The 22,571-nt window shown below is 39.7% G+C and overlaps 1 protein-coding gene across 4 annotated transcripts in view; it reads left to right on the forward strand.

The window, feature by feature from the left end:
* Positions 1-22,571, forward strand: part of TDRD7 (tudor domain containing 7) — a 68,919-nt gene that overhangs the window by 39,958 nt on the left and 6,390 nt on the right. For all 4 annotated transcript variants that reach the window (XM_047700460.1, XM_047700461.1, XM_047700459.1 and 1 more), the window contains 7 exons: positions 1,555-1,666; positions 3,263-3,465; positions 4,655-4,789; positions 6,485-6,571; positions 16,519-16,653; positions 19,145-19,255; positions 21,021-21,523. In XM_047700460.1, the coding sequence (XP_047556416.1) occupies positions 1,555-1,666; positions 3,263-3,465; positions 4,655-4,789; positions 6,485-6,571; positions 16,519-16,653; positions 19,145-19,255; positions 21,021-21,523 (1,286 nt within the window). The remainder of the gene's footprint in view (positions 1-1,554; positions 1,667-3,262; positions 3,466-4,654; positions 4,790-6,484; positions 6,572-16,518; positions 16,654-19,144; positions 19,256-21,020; positions 21,524-22,571) is intronic.

Here is a 22,571-nt window from a genome sequence, read left to right on the forward strand (position 1 = left end):
TGGTGTGGGTCAAACTCTCAGTCCCCCAGCAGGTGTTTTGTAAATTGCAGCTGCCATGCAAGTATTTGCCATACGGTGTTCGATTCAGAAAGGAGGGAAGATGAGAGAACACACTCCAAGCACTACAGAAACCCTCTGAAGATTTTGGAGCCCTTATTCTTGAGTCTCGTGACACTAGGAGTACACTCTGAGTTTCCCGAGACTGATGATTTCGCGGATTGTGTCCTGTTGTTAGACTGTGTTATCTCCATTCTGGGTCTGGGAAGAGCAAAACCCAAGTTATAGGTGGCGATAGCTATGAAAGGAGGGGAGTGCTCCTGACTTCTGAGGCCTCTGCGGAGTCCCAGTGACTTGGGACTGGAGAAACGGGCCCCACATTTAAATGGCTGGCCGCCTTCTGTGGGAGCCCCACTGGAGATCTCAACCCATGTGAGCTCTGAGTCAGAATAGGGTCTCTGGGAGGTGATTGTCTCCGGCATGGGACATGGAGGCCCCACACACCCAATCATCTGGTGGTCTGGAAGACGTTCGCAGTCTCTACATCTCTTCTTTTTTGCTTTTGATTCTCTGCTGGGGAGAATTTCTGTTTCGGATGTTTAGTACATCCAAATAATCTAGGTACTAAGAAGCTGGCCTATGGACTTAATTTTTCTGCAGGAAGTGAAAGCACCTGGCTCTGTGCTACTCATTATTTCTTAGCCATGCCTTTGCTCTGGTTTTTGTTGTTGCTTTGTTTTAATAATGTCCTGTTTGAATTAGGAAGCATACTAGGTTTTCAACAGCTTCTCTCAGATTCTTATTATCATTCTGTAGTTATCATTCTAAACCACAGCTCAGTGTTTCTAGATTTTATTTTTCTCAAAAAAGAGGCTTTGTTTATATAGTGCTTTCCAATTTAAGGTGTTATGCTGAGCTGGACAAAGGCCTAACCCAGCTTTGTACCACTGAAATAAAATGAACCAGAAGTACCTATTTTTACAGTGTAAAATTCCCTGTTGTCTAGCCATGACATCACTGTTGTCACTGACAGAGAGCAGCTCGGTCCTCCGAAGCATAGTTGCTGGGAATAGGCCGTCGTCACAATTGCTGATTTGGGGATTTCGAATCTGATAAATCCCCCTCTCTAGGTGGTGCTCTCTCTAGAAACAAACACTACCATCTAAGGACGTGCATCCGTAGTAGAAGTGTGTAAGTCAAGAAAGAATAAGGTGAGATGGACAGTCAGGGACAGTCTGCCTCTTGGCAGTCAGGGCTGGCAGAACCAGATGGTGGTGCTGCTGAGAAGCTGGTACCCAGGCTTCCGAGTTCACAGTCTTCCCTCGTTCTTCTGACTGGCAAAGCGGAGTGGGGCCTGGAGTCAGGAGCCCTTACTTCCCTGGTTCCAGCCCTACCCTTTCTCTCCTGGGCTGAATCAGGCATTTTCCAGGCAGTCTGGTGCCACATAGCATGCTGATTATGAAATACATGCAACTAGGTAAATGTGTCAGATTTTTTTTAAAGAAGTGAGCTTAAAATATTTTATTTGAACCTAAATGATGTTTCTGTTATCATCAGGTATGCTATGTTGACTATGGTTTTAGTGAAAATATTGAAAAGAGCAAAGCATACAAGTTGAACCCAAAGTTCTGTTCACTCTCATTCCAAGCTACCAAGTGTAAGCTAGCAGGTAAGAGGAACTTTTTTTAATGCTCACTCCATTTTGATATATTATTATCACTGTACTTTTGGGTGGCTAAATCCTAAAATGTACTAAATATTTCAGAGTCTTATAATGTGTTATTTCTTGAAAGATGCGAATAAATTCATGTTTAATGTCCTCTTTATAAGATGTGATCATTGTAAATACATTATAATATTTTATTTTATATATATTTTATCATAAAAATGTGTATTGGCCACCTTAAAGGTTTTGTTGTTGTCCTGACTGCCCTAGCAACAATGCTAGAGGCCCTGTATCATGAGGTTTGGTCAGTTTGAATCCCGTTGTTTGACATGCTGTGAAGTGACTCCGTGCTTCTTTCCCACTGAGGTGGGCTCTGGTTGCTGCTCACTGGCAAGTAACACATCACCTGCCTCAAGCTCAAGTTCGTGCGTCTCTGCACATAAGCATGAGTGACATCGTAGGGATAGCCTCCAGCCACGGAGGACGTGGTTGCCACTTTCATACGAGGAAAGACATGGAAGTGTGTAAGCATCATGCCACGAGAGCCTGAGCTAGATTCGGGAAATGATCGCCATTCTTTCATGAATATTAGCCCTTGGAGACATACCTCCTTCTCAGCAGGAATGTGTCTGTTGGAGGAGCTCGGTACAGCTCTGTCTGTGAGATAAATCTCAAGTAATGTTAGAAGCCTCTTACAAACCCCTGGGAGGCAGTTTTGAAAAGAACATATCAAGAGCATAGGCCAAGATTTAGGATGCTGAAATGAGAGGTTTGGTAAAAGCTGTAATGTTCCATGTCTGGAGAACAGAACAAGAATGAGAGAGGTAGGCCAGAGGTAGTCTGTGAACTTGTCAAGGGGAAGTATACGGAAATGGGCCTTATAGCACCACTTCGGAAATGGTGAGCTAGTTTTAATTAGTGTAATAGAATAACTTTGAGTTATCATGTATATGCTACATAGAATTACAATTTTCAAATAAAGAGTAATCAGACTACAATAAAACTCACCTAATAACCATATTATATTAAATACAATTTAATCTTTCTCTGATAAATTACAAAGTTCTTTGGTATACTCAGAATCATCATGGCATGCTTAAGAAGAATTAAAGAAAAAAAGTGATTTTGTAAATTTCCAATACATTCATGTTCATTTTATATGAAATAATCATATATTTAATTAGAAAAAATGAAAAAGGTCAAGGATAAATTTTTAGGAAAAACATTACAAATACTTGACTGGCAGACATAACTGATTGATAGCTTCTTATGTATACTAGTTTTCTTGTTTTAAGTATGTGTTTGTATGTAAAGTGAAGACCATTCTCCTGAGATACAAATTCTGATAGGGCACCAACTTTTCGTTTTAAGATTGCCTGCCTTTGTATAATCATTTAAAAGGGCATTCACACTATAATATGTATTTTAAGACCTAAGGATTGGTAATGGGAAAAAGTTTGTAAAACAAAGCTTCCCTGGAAAATTTTGTGAGAATTTTTTAGTAGAATCACAATTATAATAAGTGGCCAAAACAAACCCGTTCAATTTTAGAATGATTCTGCTAATTAAGTAGAAATTAAAATATTCAATATTTTTCAGGGTTGGAAGTTTTAAGTGATGATCCTGATTTAGTAAAGGTGGTTGAATCTTTAACTTGTGGAAAGATCTTTGCAGTGGAAATACTTGAAAAAGCGGATATCCCGCTTGTTGTCCTGTACGACACCTCAGGAGAAGATGATGTCAATATTAACGCCACCTGCTTGAAGGCGATCTGTGACAAGTCTCTGGAGGCTCACCTTCAGGTAGCACGGTGACCACTACAGTCATCTGTTACACATACTATAGGGAGGAAAGTTACTGGAAAAGAATGATATAAATTTTAGGCTAGCAATAGATAGGGACACATTCCCTGTGAATGGAGAAAAAAAAGGTAGGGGGGAGCTGGGAGGGGGGAAATAAGGCCAAAACATAAACAGTCATTATTAGGAATTGGGTTTTCATTTTATATTCCAGTGTCTACACTAAAATTATATTTTATATGAAATTATTTTGCAAAGATAAGAGGGGCAGATAATACAAAAGAAGGGAAAATTAGATCCATGAAGATGTTTATTAAATTGTTAGCTTTTACAGTTTTAAAATGTGAAAAACACAAAATTCCTGCAAAAAAAGGAAATCTTTAAATTACAGAACAGCCACTCTAAAGAAAAGGATGTTAAAAATGGTCATTGTAGACTTCATGGCAACATTGAGAAAACGTGTGTTTCATAGGTAGAACAACTGTGAGTGATCTCTATATTATGGTTTGACTAAAAAAATGGCCAAAATGAAACCTTTATTATGATTATCATTTTTAAAAATTACTAAAATTCATGTGGCGGATAAACACAGGTTAGAAAGTATGCTGAAGATGGGATTGGTTTTGTGAGTTTTTTTATTTTCATTTCTGTTAATGTCACAAAAATATGTTTCATGTAATAATGATTTCTCTCAATTAATGTGGAGAAAATAAACCAAAATGAAAGATATTCTTAGCCTTTCAGGTAATGAAATTTGGTAATAAGTTAATGTTTGCAAATGTCTACTTTGTGCCTGACCCAGTGATATCAGATACTCCTTTTGGGAAGAGAGATATCCAAGTGAGCTTTTCACATTATTCTATTATCCTATCTATTCTCCAGCTGACTGAAAAGATTTTTTTAAAGATTTTTATTTATTTATTTGACAGACAGAGATTACAAGTAGGCAGAGAGAGAGAGGAGGAAGCAGGCTCCCTGCGGAGCAGAGAGCCCAATGCGAGGCTCGATCCCAGGACCCTGGGATCATGACCTGAGCCGAAGGCAGAGGCTTTAACCCACTGAGCCACCCAGGTGCCCCTACTTAAAAGATTTTAAGTAGGCAAAGACCAATGAGATTATTGAGGTAGATAGCCCTTAAGGAAAGAAGAGCTGGCTCTATTCTCAGACATCCTTGGTGTGTCCTTTGTTCCAGATTGATGCTATGTACACCAATGTCAGAGTGACTAATATTTGCTCCGATGGCACACTCTACTGCCAGGTGCCCTGTAAAGGTCTGAACAAGCTCAACGATCTTCTGCACAAGATAGAGGACTACTTCCATTGCAAGGTATGGCCAAGCATCACCTGCCTTGAAAATTAATCCAAAAATTCAAACAAGAGGTTACAAGTGTATGACTTTTGACTAGTTTGAGGTAAGAGTTGTAGAATAGTGGGTAAGAGCCCCAGACTGCAGACCTTAAAAGACAAAAGAGCCACTGGTTTCTGCATTAGGAAATGAAGATAATAATAGTGTATATAGCCATCCATAGGACTGTCGTGAAGACTCGTGGCAGGCCTGCTCAGCACAGTGCCTGGCACAGAGCAATTGCTCAGCAACTGACAGATTTGTGGTTTACAAGATACAGTTGATGCTACAGTGCACCTGCTTGTGACTTCGTCTGTTAGAGCCAGCTGGGTCCTCTGCCTGGGGCAAAAAAAAATCCCATGGAATTTAGGAGGAGGATAAAACTCCTAGGCACCACTCCCCACGTTCTTTTTGGTCCCTGAGAAGCTACTACCTCTGTAAATGTGGTTCTCTGTCTAAATGTATTAATAAGCTCCTTACCCTTTGATTCTAGTATTGTTTTCTGAATCAGGGCCTGTAGAGGTTTTGTTTTAAGGTTCTAAGGTGGTGGTCTTACCTCCACTGGGACATTATAGTTGTAATCCAGAATATTCCCCCTTGTTCCTAGAAGTGAACCCTTCCCTCTAACCTCTGAATATGCCTCATGGCGTCATTTGCCACCTGGTAGTTTAGCTGTTGGGTATTTGTTTGCCTTACTAGAGTATAGGCTTCTTGAGGGCAGAGACAGAGCCTTACCAGGTACTGGTGGGTACTTAATTCATTTACAAACTACAGTACCTAATCTAGTGTCATACATAGAACAGGTATTCCAAAATATTTGCGGAATCAGGTTAAACTTGTATTCAGACTACAGTCTAGAACAGAAGCTTTAGATCTGTAGCTTTACCTCTTCCTTACAGATGTCTTAGCTATATCTCAGGGTCATTACTGAAGTTTGCTTTGGTAGTCTGAAATCTGAGAGAAATCTGAGAGATCCAGAGAAGCTGCCTCCCGTGACTGACTGGAATGCATGTGCTTATTACCCATGGTGGTGAAAGCTCTCTTGATAGTCCCTAGTGCTCTGGTAACCTGAATGGAGACATTGCCTGTGGGGACAGTAGAAACATTCACCCTGAACAAGAGAGACCAAGGCAGGTCCCCAGCTTCAAACTACAGCAAAGAGGAGGGAGTAGAGGTCCACAGCTGTGATTTGTAGACATTTCACTGGCACTGATATCCATATTTGTGTGCATAACATTTGTTTTGAAAGTAAAATCTCATCTTTGAATCTAAATGTTAAAAGTTGAAAAGAAGAGGCCTTCTGTATGGCTAGCCCAACGTCACTTTCCTCCAGGCTCTTCTCGTTTTTGGCAGATTCATTCTCCCTCTTCCTGTTTAACTGAAGGCATCAGTGCCTGGATGAATCACACTGACCTGCACACTGACGTCTGGAGACATTTTAACAGTGCTCATTTATGAGCCATGTGCGAGGGGGAGAGTAGAGGAGGCCACCAGCAAATGTCTGAGAAACAGGACAGGCCATCACCCTCATGCACACACCACTGCGCACTCCTCATGGGGAGCCTGGCTAAATACTGGTTCACCAGTTGGCCTGAGCCACGGCGATGTTTTTCTAACTGTGTGGCAATCTGCTCCTTGCTCAGAGCAATAAAAGTGTCACGCATTTCTGTTTTGCAGCACATGACTTCTGAGTACTTCGTTTCATTACCCTTCTGTGGGAAAGTCTGCCTCTTCCATTGCAAAGGAAAATGGTTACGAGTAGAGGTAAAAGCAGTCACTTGATTTCTTTTTTAAAGCTTATTAGGAAATACTGTAGATATACAAACAAGTTTTGTAAAAAAATGAAATAAGCACCCATGTACTCATTACCATGTGAGAAAGAAAATATGCCCGGTATGGTTGAGGCTCCGTGTCCGCATCCCCTTCTACTCCTGCCCTGGCGGGGGCTGCCAGCCAAAGGGGTATTTCTCATTCCTATTCATTTCTTTATACTTTCACTCTATTTGTATTTATACGTACAAATTTATATTCTAATATAGAGATAGTAGAAATACAGAAATGAAATGTATATAGAATATTTATAGTAAAACTTAATAAAATATAACTTAACAGATAAACGTTTATAAAATGCATGTAAATAGTAGAATATATAGATTCTTCTGAAACATGCTTCTTCATTCATTATGTGTGAGGTTCATGTTGGTGTGTGCAGCTCTCGTTCATTTGTTTTCACTGCTGTTTGAATCAATAATGTGTGAAGATACCAATGTGATCACTCCATTCTCCTAACAACAGATATTTATTTATTTATTTTTATTTCTTTTCAGCGTAACAGTATTCATTGTTTTTGTACCACACCCAGTGCTCCATGCAATCCGTGCCCTCTCTAATACCCACCACCTGGTTCCCCCAACCTCCCACCCCCGACCCCTTCAAAACCCTCAGATTGTTTTTCAGAGTCCATAGTCTCTCATGGTTCACCTCCCCTTCCAATGGGTATTTAGATGGCTTCTAAAGTTTTGTTACAGACAGCACTGCCAGGAGCCTTCCAGTGCCTGTCTCCCAGGGTACCCAGGAAGGAACGGAGCTTCTGGGTGGAGAGAGCGCATGTCTTCAGTTTCACAAGATGTTGCCTAATTGCTCTCCGGAGTCACCCTTCCACTGAGAGTGGGGGTGTAGCCCTTTGAGAGTTCTGGCTTGTTTTGGGGTGGGGGAGTCTCAGATTCTCCTTCCCTCCTGCCCAGGATGGCTTTGGCTTCAGTGTTCACATACTCCTCTATTTCTAGTTCCTCATAATTTTCTTATTTTCTTGCAAGCACAGTTATGAATTTGAAAAGAGGTTATATTTTATCATATATTTCTATATGTTTTTCAAAGGCAGGTTTTGGATTTTTGTGGTTGCTTTCTCTTCCTTCCTTTCTTTCTTTCTTTCTTTCTTTTTCTTTCTTTCTTCTTTCTTTTCGTTCTTTCCTTCTACTTTTGATATCTAGTTTGTCCAATTGTTAAAATTGCAAACTTGGGTTTGATTTTTTTTTGTTTTTTTGTTTGTTTGTTTTTAAAGATTTTATTTATTTATTTCACAGACAGAGATCACAAGTAGGCAGAGAAGCAGGCAGAGAGAAAGAGGAGGAAGCAGGCTCTCCGCTGAGCAGAGAGCCCAGTGCGGGGCTCGATCCCAGGACCCTGGGACCATGACCTGAGCCAAAAGCAGAGGCTTTAACCCACTGAGCCACCCAGGCGCCCCTGTTTGTTTTTTTTAATCATTTTTTTAAAATTTATTTTCAGCATAACAGTATTCATTGTTTTTGTACCACACCCAGTGCTCCATGCAGTCCATGCCCTCTCTAATACCCACCACCTGGTTCCCCTAACCTCCCACCCCCCCACCTCTTCAAACCCTTCAGATTGTTTTTCAGAGTCCATAGTCTCTCATTGTTCACCTCCCCTTCAATTTCCCCCAACTCCCTTCTCCTAACTCCCCATGTCCTCCATGCTATTTGTTATGCTCCACAAATAAGTGAAACCATATGATAATTGACTCGCTCTGCTTGACTTATTTCACTCAGCATAATCTCTTCCAGTCCCGTCCATGTTGCTACAAAAGTTGGGTATTCATCCTTTCTGATGGAGGCATAATACTCCATAGTGTATATGGACCACATCTTCCTTATCCATTCGTCTGTTGAAGGGCATCTTGGTTCTTTCCACAGTTTGGCAACCGTGGCCATTGCTGCTATAAACGTTGGGGTACAGATGGCCCTTCTTTTCACTACATGTGTATCTTTGGGGTAAATACCCAGTAGTGCAATTGCAGGGCCATAGGGAAGCTCTATTTTTAATTTCTTGAGGAATCTCCACACTGTTCTCCAAAGTGGCTGCACCAACTTGCATTCCCACCAACAGTGTAAGAGGGTTCCCCTTTCTCCACATCCCCTCCAACACATGTTGTTTCCTGTCTTGCTAATTTTGGCCATTCTAACTGGTGTAAGGTGATATCTCAATGTGTTTTTTTTTTATTCCTTTTTTGTCTTTGTTACAGAGGTTCTTAATCTGGGTGCAAGACCCTCTACTTTAAGGGGGCAGAGGTCCTGAACCCTATAGAATTGTATACAAATTAGGTGTGTGTATTATGTATTTTGCGGGGGGGACAGTATCCTAATTTTCATAAGATTCTCAAACCAACCCTAAGAAGGTGAGAACCATTGATTTATTGATTTTTTGATGCTGTGTAGTAATATTCCAATAACTTAATTATACTGATTTTCCCTTTATTTAAGTAAAACTTCATCATATCTAATGAAAGCAGTTTGGGAATAATTTTTGTCATTAATGTGAATGTTAGAGCCTGAGATCTGAGGTTATATGACCAAGAGTTGCATATTTAACTATAAACCTTAAAAACATAATTCATTAAAAAGAACACAGCATTATTTGAATTTTAAAGCTCTGTGCTGTTTAGTGTATTACATAGAAATGCACACATATTCAATTAATTTTCATTTTCAAATAATTTCAGGCTTTTACAAAGCTGCAAAAACAGTCCAAAGAGGTTTCATATGTCTTTTACCCACTCTCTCTAGTTCTTAACGTCTTACATAACCATTATCAGAACCAGGAAATCAACACTGATACAATATTATTAACTAATCTGCAGATTCCACTGATTTTCCAACACTGTCCCGCAAATGTTCTCTTTCTGCTCTAGAATCCCAAGTTGTAATTAATTGTATGTCTTCTTAGTTTCTGCCAACCTGGCAGGTGCTCTGGCTTTCTTTGCCATTTGTGGCCTTTTGAAGAGCAGTAACATTTTTAAAAATTAGTTTTAGAGGTATAATTTAGTGTTTCATCTGTTACATATAACACCCTGTGCTCATTACATCAAGTGCCCTCCTTCATGCCCACCACCCAGTTACCCCATCCACCTACCCTCCCTCCCCTCCAGCAACCCTCAGTTTGTTTCCTAGAATTCAGCATCTCTTGTGTTTTGCCTTCCTCTCAGTTTTCATCTTATTTTATTTTTCTTTCCTTTCCCCATGTTCATTTGTTTTGTTTCTTAAATTCTACGTATGAGTAAAATCATATGGTATTTGTCTTTCTCTGACTGACTTAATTCAGTCAGCATAATATCCTCTAGTTTCATCCATATCGCAACAAATAATAATTTTCATCCTTTTTGATGGCCAAGTAATATTCCACTGTGTCTGTGTGTCTGTGTGTGTGTGTGTGTGTGTGCGCGCACGCACACACACACCACACACTTTTTTATCCATCTGTCAATGGACAACTGGGCTCTTTCCATAGTTTGGCTATTGTGGACATTGCTGCTATAAACATTGGGGTGCACATGTCCCTTCAAATTCCTGTGTTTTTATCCTTTGGATAAATACCAAAAAATGCAATTGCTGGGACTTAGGGTAGCTCTGTTTCTAGAGTAGCCACATTTTGTAGAGTGTCTGACAGCTTCAGTTTCTTCCTGTGTCACATCATGTTCTTCCTTTTTGGCAAAATACCTTTTTGGCATATGTCAAATACTTTAGATGAATATCTAGTATTATTTTTTTTTCCTATCAAATTGTCCATTATCTGCCTTGGAGGTAACTAAAATGTTCATTCTCTTAGTGATATGTAGAAAGTTAGGGAAGGGAGAATGATTAATGAAAAGCAGATCCTGTGTTTAAATGATGTATTTGTTCTTGACATTGTAACTTGTCTAAGCTTTATTTAGTGCCTATACCTTCTTTTTTTTTAATTGACATATATTGACATAATTGACAAATGTATTATTTGTTTCAGGGGTACATGTCTGTGATTCATTAGTCTTAAACAATTCACAGCACTCACCATAGCACATACCCTCCCCAGTGTCCATCACCCAGCCACCCTCTCCCTCCCACTCCTCTCCCTTCCAGCAACCCTCAGTTTGTTTCCTGAGACAGAGAGCCTCTTAAGGTTTGTCTCCCTCTCTGGTTTGGTCTTGTTTCATTTTTCCCTCCCCTTCCCTCTGATCCTCTGTCTTGTTTCTCAAATTCCTCATATCACTGAGATCATATGATAATTGTCTTTCTCTGATTGATTTTTTTCACTTAGCATAATAGCCTTTAGTTCCATCCATGTCATTGCAAATGGCAAGATTTAATTTTTTGATGGTTGCATAATATTTGTGTGTGTGTGTGTGTGTGTGTGTGTGTGTGTGTGTATGGCACATATTCTTTATCCATTCATCCGTTGATGGACATCTGGGATCGACTCCTTAATTTCTCTTCCTTCTGTCTTATTGTTGGTATATAGAAATGCAACTGATTTCTATGCATTGATTTTATATCCTGACACTTTACTGAATTTCTGTATGAGTTCTAGTAGTTTTGGAGTGGAGTCTTTTGGGTTTTCTGCATAAAGTAGCATATCATCTGCAAAAAGTGAGAGTTTGACTTCTTCTTTGCCTATTTGGATGTCTTTTATTTCTTTTTGTTGTCTGATTGCTGAGGCTAGGACTTCTAGTACTATGTTGAATAGCAGTAGTGATAAGTGGACATCCCTGCCATGTTCCTGACCTTGGGAAAAGCTCTCAGTTTTTCCCTGTTGAGAATGATATTCACTGTGGGTTTTTCATAGATGGCTTTGATGATATTGAGGTATGTACCCTCTTTCCCTACACTGTGAAGAGTTTTGATCAGGAAAGGATGCTGCACTTTGTCAAGTGCTTTTTCAGCCTCTATTGAGAGGATCATATGGTTCTTGTTCTTTCTTTTATTAATGTATTGTATCCCATTAGTTGATTGGCGAATGTTGAACCAACCTTACAGCCCAGGAATATATCCCACTTGGTCGTGGTGAATAATCCTTTTAATGTACTGTTGGATCCTATTGGCTAGTATTTTGGTGAGGATTTTTGCATCAATGTTCATCATGGATATTGGTCTGTAATTCTCTTTTTTGTTGGGGTCATTGTCTGGTTTTGGGATCAAGGTAATGCTGGCCTCATAAAATGAGTTTGGAAGTTTTCCTTCCATTTCTATTTTTTTGAATAGTTTCAGGAGAATAGGTATTAATTCTTCTTTAAATGTTTAGTAGAATTCCCCTGGGAGCCTTCTGGCCCTGGACTCTGTTTGTTGAGAGATTTTGGATTACTCCTTAATTTCTCTTTTGGTTATGGCTCTGTTCAGGTGTTTTGTTTCTTCCTGGTTCAGTTTCGGTAATTTATACGTCTTTAGGAATGCATTTGTTTCTTCCAGATTGTCAAATTTGCTGGCGTATATTGCTCATAATATGTTCTTCTAATTGTTTGTATTTCTTTGGTGTTGGTTGTGATCTCTCCTCTTTCATTCACAATTTTATTAATTTGGGTCTTTTTTCTTTTTGATAAGTCTGGCCAGGGACTTATCAATCTTATTAATTCTTTCAAAGAACCAGCTCCTACTTTCATTTATCTGTCCTACTGTTCTTTTGGTTTCTATTTCATTGGTTTCTGCTCTGACCTTTATTATTTCTCTTCTCCTGCTGGGTTTAGGCTTTATTTGCTGTTCTTTCTCTGGTTCCTTTAGGTGTGGGGTTAGGTTATATATTTGAGACCTTTCTTGTTTCTTGAGAAGGTCTTGTATTGCTATATACTTTCCTCTTAGGATCACCTTTACTGCATCCCAAAGATTTTGAATAGTTGTGTTTTTATTTTCATTTGTTTTCATGAATTTTTAAAAATTCTTTAGTTTCCTGGTTGTCCCATTCATTCTTTAGTAGGATGCTCTTTAGCCTCCATGCATTTGAGTTCTTTCCTCTTGTGATTGAGTTCAAGTTTCAAAGCAGTGTGGTCTAAAAATATGCAGGAAATGATCCCAATCTTTTGGTACTGGTTGAGACCTGATTTGTGACCCAGGATGTGATCTGTTCTGGAGAATGTTCCATGTGCACTAGAGAAGAATGTGTGTTCTGTTGCTTTGGGATGGGATGTTCTGAATATATCTGTGATGTGCATCTGGTCCAGTGTGTCATTTAAAGCCTTTATTTCCTTGTTGATTTTTGCTTAGATGATCTGTCCATTTCAGTGAGGGGGTGTTAAAGTCCCCCACTATTACTGTATTATTGTTGATATGTTTCTTTGATTTTGTTATTAATTGGCTTATATAATTAGCTGCTCCCATGTTAGGGGCATAGATATTTAAAATTTTTAGATCTTCTTGTTGGACAGACCCTTTAAGTATGATATAGTATCCTTATGCATCTCTTATTATAGTCTTTGGCTTAAAATCTAATTTATCTGATATAAGGATTGCCACCCCAGCTTTCTTTTGATGTCCATTAGCATGGCAGATTGTTTTCCACCCCCTCTCTTTAAATCTGGAAGTGTCTTTGGGTCTAAAATGATTTTCTTGTAGATATCATATCAATGGGTCTTTTTTTAAATCCATTCTGATACCCTGTGTCTTTTGATAGGGGCATTTAGCCCATTTACATTCAGAGTAACTATTGAAAGATATGAATTTAGTGCCATTGTATTACCTGTAAGGTGACTATTACTGTATATTATCTCTGTTCCTTTCTGGTCTGTTACTTTTAGGCTCTCTCTTTGCTTAGAGGACCCCTTTCAGTATTTCCTGTAGGTCTGGTTTTGTGTTCTTAAATTCTTTTAGCTTTTGTTTGTCCTGGATGCTTTTCATTTCTCCTTCTATTTTCAATGACAGCCTAGCTGGATATAGTATTCTTGGCTGCATATTTTTCTTGTTTAGTGCTATGCATATGTCATGTCAGTCCTTTCTGGCCTACCAGGTCTCTGTGGATAGGTCTGCCAATCTAATATTTCTACTGTTGTAGGTTACAGACCTCCTGTCCTGAGCTGCTTTCAGGATTTTCTCTTTGTCTCTGAGACTTGTAAGTTTTACTATTAGATAATAAGATGTTGACCTATTTTTATTAATTTTGTGGGAGGTTCTGTGTGCCTCCTGGATTTTGATGCTTGTTCCCTTTGCCCAATTAGGGAAATTCTTTGCTATAATTTTCTGCAATATACCTTCTGACCCCTCTCTCTTTCTTCTTCTCCTGGGATCCCAATTATTCTAATACTGTTTTGTCTTATGGTATCACTTATCTCTTTAATTCTCCCCTCGTGATCCAGTAGTTGTTTATCTCTCCTTTTCTCAGCATCTTGATTCTTCATCATTTGGGCTTCTATATCACTAATTCTCTCTTTCTGCCTCATTTATCCTGGCAGTAAGAGCCTCCATTTTTTATTGCACCTCATTAATAGCTTTTTTTATTTCAACTTGGTTAGATTTTAGTTCTTTTATTTCTCCAGAAATGGATTTTATTTCTCCAGAAAGGGATTCTCTAGTATCTTCCATGCTTTTTTCAAGCCCAGCTCGCATCTTTGTAATCATCATTTGAACTCTAGCTCCGACCTTTTACTAATGTCTGTATTGATTAGATCCCTAGCAGTCAGTACTGCCTCTTGTTCTTGTTTTGAGGTGAGTTTCTCTGCCTTGTCATTTTGTCCAGAGAAGAATAGATGAATGAGAGAACAAAATGCTAAAAGGGTAACAACGATCCCAGAAAAATGTACACTGAACAAATCAGAAGAGACCCAAAACTAGAGGGAGAAGAAAGGGAAAAAATATATATATAAATTATTAGGCTGGTCAATAGAACAGAGCCATACACTTGATTTTGGGTATATTTTGGTCTATTAGAAGAGACTACCTCCCAAAATCTTAAAGAAAAAAAAACATATATCTATATTTGTATAGATCTATGTTATACATATCTATCTATCTATCTATCTATATATGGGTAAACATGAGGAAGGAATGGAATATGACTGTAAAGATGAAAATTAAACAAGATTTTTATTTTTTTTTAAAGATTTTATTTATTCACTTGACAGAGAGAAATCACAAGTAGGCAGAGAGGCAGGCAGAGAGAGAGGAGGAAGCAGGCTCCCTGCTGAGCAGAAAGCCTGATGTGGGGCTTGAACCCAGGACCTGGGATCATGACCTGAGCCGAAGGCAGCGGCTTAACCCACTGAGCCACCCAGGCGCCCCTAAACAAGATTTTTAAAAAGGAATTGATAAGATAAGCAGTTCATTGGGGGAAAAAAAAGGGAAAGAATGTAATCAGGCTGGAGACTAGAACAAAGCCATATGCTAGATTTAGGGTATATTTTGGTCTGTTGGAAGAAACTGTGTCCCAAAATTTCAATGAAAGAAATACTTATATGTATACAAAAAATAAGTTTAAATACAATGAAGGGATAGAATATGACTATAAAAATGAAAATTAAGAAAAAATTTTAAAAAGTTATTGATAAAATTAAATGGTTAAATTGGTTAAAATAGGAAAGAGGAAAATAGAATAAGAAAAAATTACTAAAATTTAAAACATTTAACTTTGAAAGACTAAAGAATCATGGGGGAAAAAATCCATGAATTCTATGTGTTGCTTTCCTTGAGCTCTGGAGTTCCACAGTTCTCGATCAGTGAACTTGGTCTTGGCTGGATGTTCTTGCTTATCTTCTGGGGGAGGGGCCTGTTGCAGTGATTCTCAAATGTCTTTGCCCAAGGCGGAATTGTACCACCCTTGCCAGGGGCTGGGCTAAGTAATCTGCTTGGGTTTGCTCTCGGTAGGGTTTGTTCCCTGAACGCTTTCCATACAGCTTTGGAGGACAGGAATGAAGATGGCGGCTTCCCAGTCTCCGGCCCAGAGTTGCCAAGAGCTCAGGGTCCCCCCTTCAGTGAGAAAGAGAAAGACATCAATCATGCCTGTTTCCCTGGTCTCCACCTGCACTCTGTGCTCACCCAGCCTATGACCAAGCATTTCTATCTCTGACTCATCCCCCATTTGGAGTCTCCAAACCCAGCAGATTCCTGCAGCATGCTCCTGTCCCACTACTCCCAGGGGAGGAAGTGCAGGGGCTCTCCCTGGATCTGCCACATGTGGGGTCCCTGTTCGAAAAGTAGTGACCCAACTGTGCCTCTGATCATGGTTTATGGCAACTTCAAGCTGAGAGCTCACTCCTTAGCTCTGTCTCTGTAGCCGGCTTTCCCGCTTCAATACCTGGGAGCTCTGCCACATTCAGACAATCCTGATCTTTCTGAGACACCCAAGGGTCCTGAGACCACACGGACCCAGTGAAGATCCCACCCCCTACTTAGCCACTGGAGCAATGTCCCTCCATGGAGCAGACTTGTAAAAGTTTTGATTTTGTGCTCTGCTGCGCTCTCACTTGCTGGCAGCTGGCCCCTCCCCCTGTGGTCTATCTTCCCATATATCATCTTGGATTAATTTCTCTGCATGTCCTACCTTCCAGAAAGTGGTCGCTTTTCTGTTCACAGAATTGCTGCTATTCTTCTCTTCAATCTCCTGTTGAGTTTGTAGGTGTTCAGAATGATTTGATAAGTATCTAGCTGAATTCCTGGGACCAGATGAAATTTAGGTCTCCTACTCCTACACCATCTTGATCCTCTATCTCTGGGTAATAGCCATTAAGGAGAGCATGTGATGTAATGAACACTGGATATTATAAGACTGATGGATCACTGACCTCTACCTCTGAAGCCCATAATACATTATATGTTACCTAGTTGAATTTAAATTTAAAATGAAAAAATTAATACTTTCTTTGTTCCTTCTTATGTGCATTTTAGAGTTATACAAATGTAATGGCATAGACGTGTCTTGACCTTTTGAGTATGCTTATAAATTAACCAACATTTGTCTCACTGCAGATCACGAACGTTCACAGCAGCCGGGCCCTTGATGTTCAGTTCCTGGACTCTGGCACTGTGACATCTGTGAAAGTATCCGAACTCAGGGAAATTCCCCCCCGATTTCTACAAGAAATCATTGTGATACCACCTCAGGTATTGTATGTTACAAGCTGGGGGATTTGCTGAAAGAGATCTGGCTATATTTGTAATCATGTTGTGAGGTACCCCCTCAGTTTTGATCTTGATAATGAGTGAAGCCCAATTTTATAAGAACAATAGAAATGGTTGTTCACTTGTTTTCAGACATAAAATTTGACTGTCTTAGACAAGAAGAGCAGTCAAACTTACAGAATATTGTTTGATAAATGTTTTTTTCAATTGTGTAGTATCATTAGGCTAAGTTGTCCAGTTAGAGATTCAATTTTAATAACTAGATGCCAGTGCTGACTTCTATACAGCTTCAGGATCTTATAAGAAAATTCTACTCCTACAGTTCTTAGTTTAATTAAGTGGCCATTCTCTTAAGAAACCTGTTTGCATTCAACCATTTTTTTTTTAAAGATTTCATTTATTTATTTGACAGAGAGAGAGATCCCAAGTAGGCAGAGAGGCAGGCAGAGAGAGAGGGGGAAGCAGGCTCCCTGCTAAGCAGAGAGCCTGATGCGGGGCTCGATCCCAGGACTCTGGGATCATGACCTGAGCTGAAGGCAGCGACTTAACCCGCTGAGCCACCCAGGCGCCCCACATTCAACCATTTTCTTATATGAGTTTTCCCCCCATAGATTTAAGTAAAAAGATTAATTTCTGCCTAATCTTCCTCCATTAATAACAATTCAGATAATTAGAATTTTTGCATTATTTTGAATTAAAATTGTTAAAAACTATTTCCTACCTTTAGGAGAAATAGAGGATTTTGTACAGAAAACAGTAGGTTTTTTTTTTTTTTTAAATAAAATCATTCAACAACCTATCATTTCAAAAGGCCACTTGACTTATATTTGCCAGAAGATATTTTATACCATCAAAATTCAGTGAGTAAAAAGTGCTTGACCATAATTAGCATGGCTTTTGCACCTTCTCTCACTCCTGTCGCCACTGCCTGTTCTAAAATGACTAGTACAGAAAAGCTTTTGAGCTTGTGTTCAAGCCAATTTTCAAAATCACTTTTATTGTTGCTCAGCCATAATACTGAAAACCGTTAAATGCCACTTTCACTTGGTTCCCCTTGTTAGAACATCCACCCAGGACCAGCCTTACCTGGAGAAGGCTCCCCAGCTGGAGGGGAAAAGACATCCATCCTTCTGCCTCTGATTGTCAGAAGGCCACACAATTGTACTTTCTTTGTGCTACAGTGTTAAAAGCCACTCCATTTTTTCCCCCTATAAATCCTGTCTAGGTTTGTTATCTCATAGATACAAAGTTGGGGGAATCTGAAGAGCCAGCTGGGCCAAGCCTCTGGCTGACAACATCTCCCCAAGAGGTCTAAGTCAGAATAGCAAACTGAAGGCCTGTAGGCCCAAGCTGACCCATAAATACTGGGTTTGGACTATTGGCTGTTACAGTGTTTGAAACTGTGAATTGGTTAACAAGATTTAAAACTCAGAAAATTTCACACAAAAATCCTGACTTCCAGCTTCTCCTGACAAACTAGAAAAATCTGATTATATCGAGCACTCTCCTCAATGGGGCAGTGCTCTGTGGGGGCTTGGGAAGTGGCACTGTGCTTTGTAGGGCCCCTGCTCACCAGCGTGCTGGCCGCATCTGGCCTGTCTTGCTCCCTCATTGCCACCTAGCCCCTGCAGGCAGGAAGAGCATGCTCTCTCTGCTCTAAGTGACCTCCTCCCCATGAAGAAAGATACCTCATCCGGGGGCACAGTGAGAGACCCAGAGCCCCCAAAGAAGAACAGGAGTTAGAGAGGAAAGAAGGAATCCAGGAATCCTGAAAATAGGTTTCTTCCCATCACATAATTGCCTCAAACAATTCAAGGCTTCCGTGAGTCCCTAAGGTCACCTTTTACTCCCTGCTCCAGCCATTCTACAGAAGTTTGTGCTGTGATGGTGGGACATCAAAGGCATTGAGGAAAATGAAGCATCTAGGTATCTATGAATTTCAATCTTTCTTACCCTCCTTAACTCTCATTACAACTCCTTCCAAAGGTGACCACAAATGTCTGGCACCGACAGGTACTCGGGAACTGCTGAATGAAGCATGTCGGCCTCTGAAAAGATTTTTGCAACTAGGGTCATTTCATCCAAATGACACTTCATTTTTTCAGTTGCACTTAGAGGGAAGACTTAAATATAAGTTCCAAACCTGTCTTCACAACTTTGTGATCCGATGCGAGTTAGGCTCTTTGATTCCATTTCACCATCTGTAAAATGGGTTCACAACATTGGCCCATATGCAGAAGTATCATAGGATAAGTATGTGAAGTACCTGGTGTGAGCCGTGGCTCGTAACAGGAGTAAAGACAGCAGAGGACAAATAAGCAGAGCCAGGAACATAGCAGACGCTCTACCCCAAGAGTGCGATCGTCATCAGTGGCTATCGCTGTTGCGATTTACAGGAAAATAACATGGACATTGCTGATCAGTACCTATTTTAAGATGGTGTGTTTGTTCTTCCATCATGTTTTCTTTCCAGGCTATCAAGTGCTGTCTAGCAGATCTTCCACAGTCTATTGGCATGTGGACACCAGATGCTGTGCTTTGGCTGAGAGATTCTGTTTTGAATTGCTCGGACTGTAGCATTAAGGTTAGTTCTCTTGATACATTTGGAAAGGGAGCTGTCAGCCAGAAGGGCTCATCTGTCTTTCTGTGAGAGAATTTTATCTTACCATAAGCTAATGCTTTCAGATCTGATACCCTGTCATAGTTAAGAGATTGGTTACACGTGTGATAAGATATTTCATGATTTTATTTTTAAGAATTTATCCTATTCTCCAATATTACTTTCAAACCCTTCATATAATTTTTCCACTATTAAAAAGGTAGCAGAGATAGTTCTGTGCTCCTATTTTTCTCCATGAATGAAGTTCCAAAGAATTAAGTTCCCCACAGAGGGACCATCTATCTCTTGATAAATGTTTCTAAAGATCATTTAAATAGTCTTCTACGTCTTCTTTTTTTCCCCCTAGAGTAGAATGGCTTATAAGCAAATCATTTGGTTTATTTGCTTATAATCCTGCTTCTGCCTTTTAAAGTTTTCTTAAACTGCTTTATTTCACGAGCTCCTATTTCTTTCTCTGTATTTTTGCGCCTCTGTATCAAAAACATTGCTTTCATTTCCAAGAATAGAAATGTAAGGTATTTCTCTGTTTTAACTAATGAAAGCAATGTTATTTTATATAAGCATTTAACCGTGAATTGTCCTTGAGAAATATCTTCATGAAAATCTCTAAATTATTCTAGCTCACATGGATTTTCTTATGTTTATACAATAATACACTTAATTACCATTTTATATCCTTCAATTGCCACATGATAAGGAATATTGTTTTCTCATCTGTGGTTTAAGATCTTAAAGCCAGAGTGTTGGGTACTCAATAAAAATGTTTTTTAATGGTTGATTTTTGAAATGGCACTTCTGTATCATAAGTATCAAAATAAATTAGCAGGCATTCATTCATAGTACTTTGAAGTGCTAATTAATTTAAATAGATTCATTTTGCTAGGAGAAATATTTTTAAGTAAATTACTATAGATGGATTGCCTTATCTCCCTGTCTCAAGCCTCTGTTCCTGCCTTTCAGTCCCAGCCCTATTTGGTAAGAGATAAGTGTGGCTGGAAGCATCTTATTTTTGTCATTCCCAGGGTAAACCAGAGGAGCTGGGCACTGAGACCATGGAACATACAGCTGTATAAGCCCAGCTGTCAGTCGATGAGACAAAGGTCTCCTGGGCAAAACTGTGTAGTTTGTTTCCTCTTTTTCTCCCTAGGTTCCCTTCCTCCCATGTAACTGGGGGCAGATATTAGGACCAAACAAGGCATTTGGACCAGAGGTCCCCAACAGTACAGTGAATGTCAAAGCTTCATCCCTTGCTTCCCAGTTTAAGGGTACAACAGCCTGGGTGGAATGCACATGGAACATCTTGTCATTCTTGTGACCGGTTTTTATTGTTAAAGTTGGGACATGAGCACATGAGGGTTCATCACACTGTTCTTTTTACTTCGAGTGTTTTTAAATGTCATTAATTAAAAAAGCTTTTTATCATGATATGTAGACTCCATCTCAGTGATAATGACCTCTGGTGGGTTACAAGGGATCCTCAGTTTTTAGAGGTTAATGAAGTTTTCATTTCTGTAAGCCAGCTGCCAGCATCTAGACTCTTCGCCTGTCTAGACTAAGCACCTGTCCACTACTACAGCCATCATAGATCATTTCTCTTACCTTCAATAAAATGAATTTTAGCAAGCTGGGGCTTCTTGCAAAATACTGTGTTTTAATACTCAAGTTTAATATTATAACTGCCTCTTGGAATTCAGTAGATTTGTAGAAATGTCTTCTGTGTTTTCCAAAGGTCACAAAAGTGGACGAAACCAGAGGCATCGCACATATTTATTTATTTACCCCCAAGAACTTCCCCGATCCTCACCGCAGCATCAATCGCCAGATCACAAACGCAGACTTGTGGAAGCATCAGAAGGATGTGTTTTTGAGTGCCATATCCAGTGGGGCTAGCTCTCCCAACAGCAAAAGTGGTGGTATCCCCGTTCTGGGCAACACTGGAGAGAATTTCAGAAAGAGCCTCACAGATGCCATCAAGAAGTCCGTGGTAGACCACAGCAGCTCCTTCTCCACGGAGGAATTGCCACCTCCCGTCCACCTCTCGAAGCCAGGGGAGCACATGGATGTGTATGTGCCTGTGGCCTGTCACCCGGGCTACTTTGTCATCCAGCCCTGGCAGGAGATACACAAGCTGGAAGTTCTGATGGAAGAGATGATTCTGTACTACAGCGTGTCTGAGGAGCGCCACATAGCCGTGGAGAAAGACCAAGTGTACGCTGCAAAAGTGGAAAATAAGTAGGTCCTTGGACAAAGCATTTTATTCTACTAAGAAAAATGTGTAGAGTGATACCAAGAGTCCTTAATCCCTGCAGGGGGAGTTTGAACTGCACAGATGGGAATTTTGAATGTGAAATGAGACTAATGCATTATGCCATTTTTTAAAAGATTTTATTTATTTATTTGACAGACAGAGATCTCAAGTAGGCAGAGAGGCAGGCACAGAGAGAGGAGGAAGCAGGCTCCCCGCTGAGCAGAGAGCCCAACGCGGGCCTCCATCCCAGGACCCCGGGATCATGACCTGAGCTGAAGGCAGAGGCTTTAACCCACTGAGCCAGCCAGGCGCCCCATTATGCCATTTTTAATAGTTGAAATGATGTCATTTATCTAAAAATAAAATGACCGTATGTTAAATTCCTGTTAAGACCTAATTATGTCTAAAATGCGGGTTTAAATGTTTTTTCTCCTTTTCTATTAGATAAAATATGGTTTATTCAGAAAATAACTTTTTTTAAGTGAATGACTTTTAAATTTTAAAAACTAAATGCTTATTGTAGAAAATTTAGAAAATGCAAAAAAGTGTAAGAAAATCAGACATAACTTTTATTCAACTTTGTTCAACTGCTTACATATTTCTTCTAGTTCTTTTCTATACCCATTCATACAATTGGTACAGTATTATTATATATAATTCCACACCTCCATTTATCACTTCACAAAATCCTGGGAACATTTTTCCATGTGATAAGATTTCTTCATAAACATGTTTAATGGCTGAGTCATAGTCCACCGTATAGAGAAATCATAATTTACTTACCGTTCTCTTATGTAGGTTTTCCCCCTCCCAGATGTTTCACTGTTATAACTAACAATGAGCATGAATCTTTGTTCACGTCTCAGATTATTTATTTCTGAGATAGATTCCCAGAAGAGAAATGACTTGTTCAAAGACTACAAGATTCTTGATATATGTTGCCCGCTGCTCCCAGAGAGTTTCCTCCACCTTTTATGAGGCAAAACAGTGCGTAGTTCGCTGCTCCGGCTTTCAGCCTTCAGACAGTGAGAA

The sequence above is a fragment of the Lutra lutra genome, chromosome 13 (genome assembly GCF_902655055.1).
Source record: "Lutra lutra chromosome 13, mLutLut1.2, whole genome shotgun sequence".
Taxonomy (NCBI): Eukaryota; Metazoa; Chordata; class Mammalia; order Carnivora; family Mustelidae; genus Lutra; species Lutra lutra.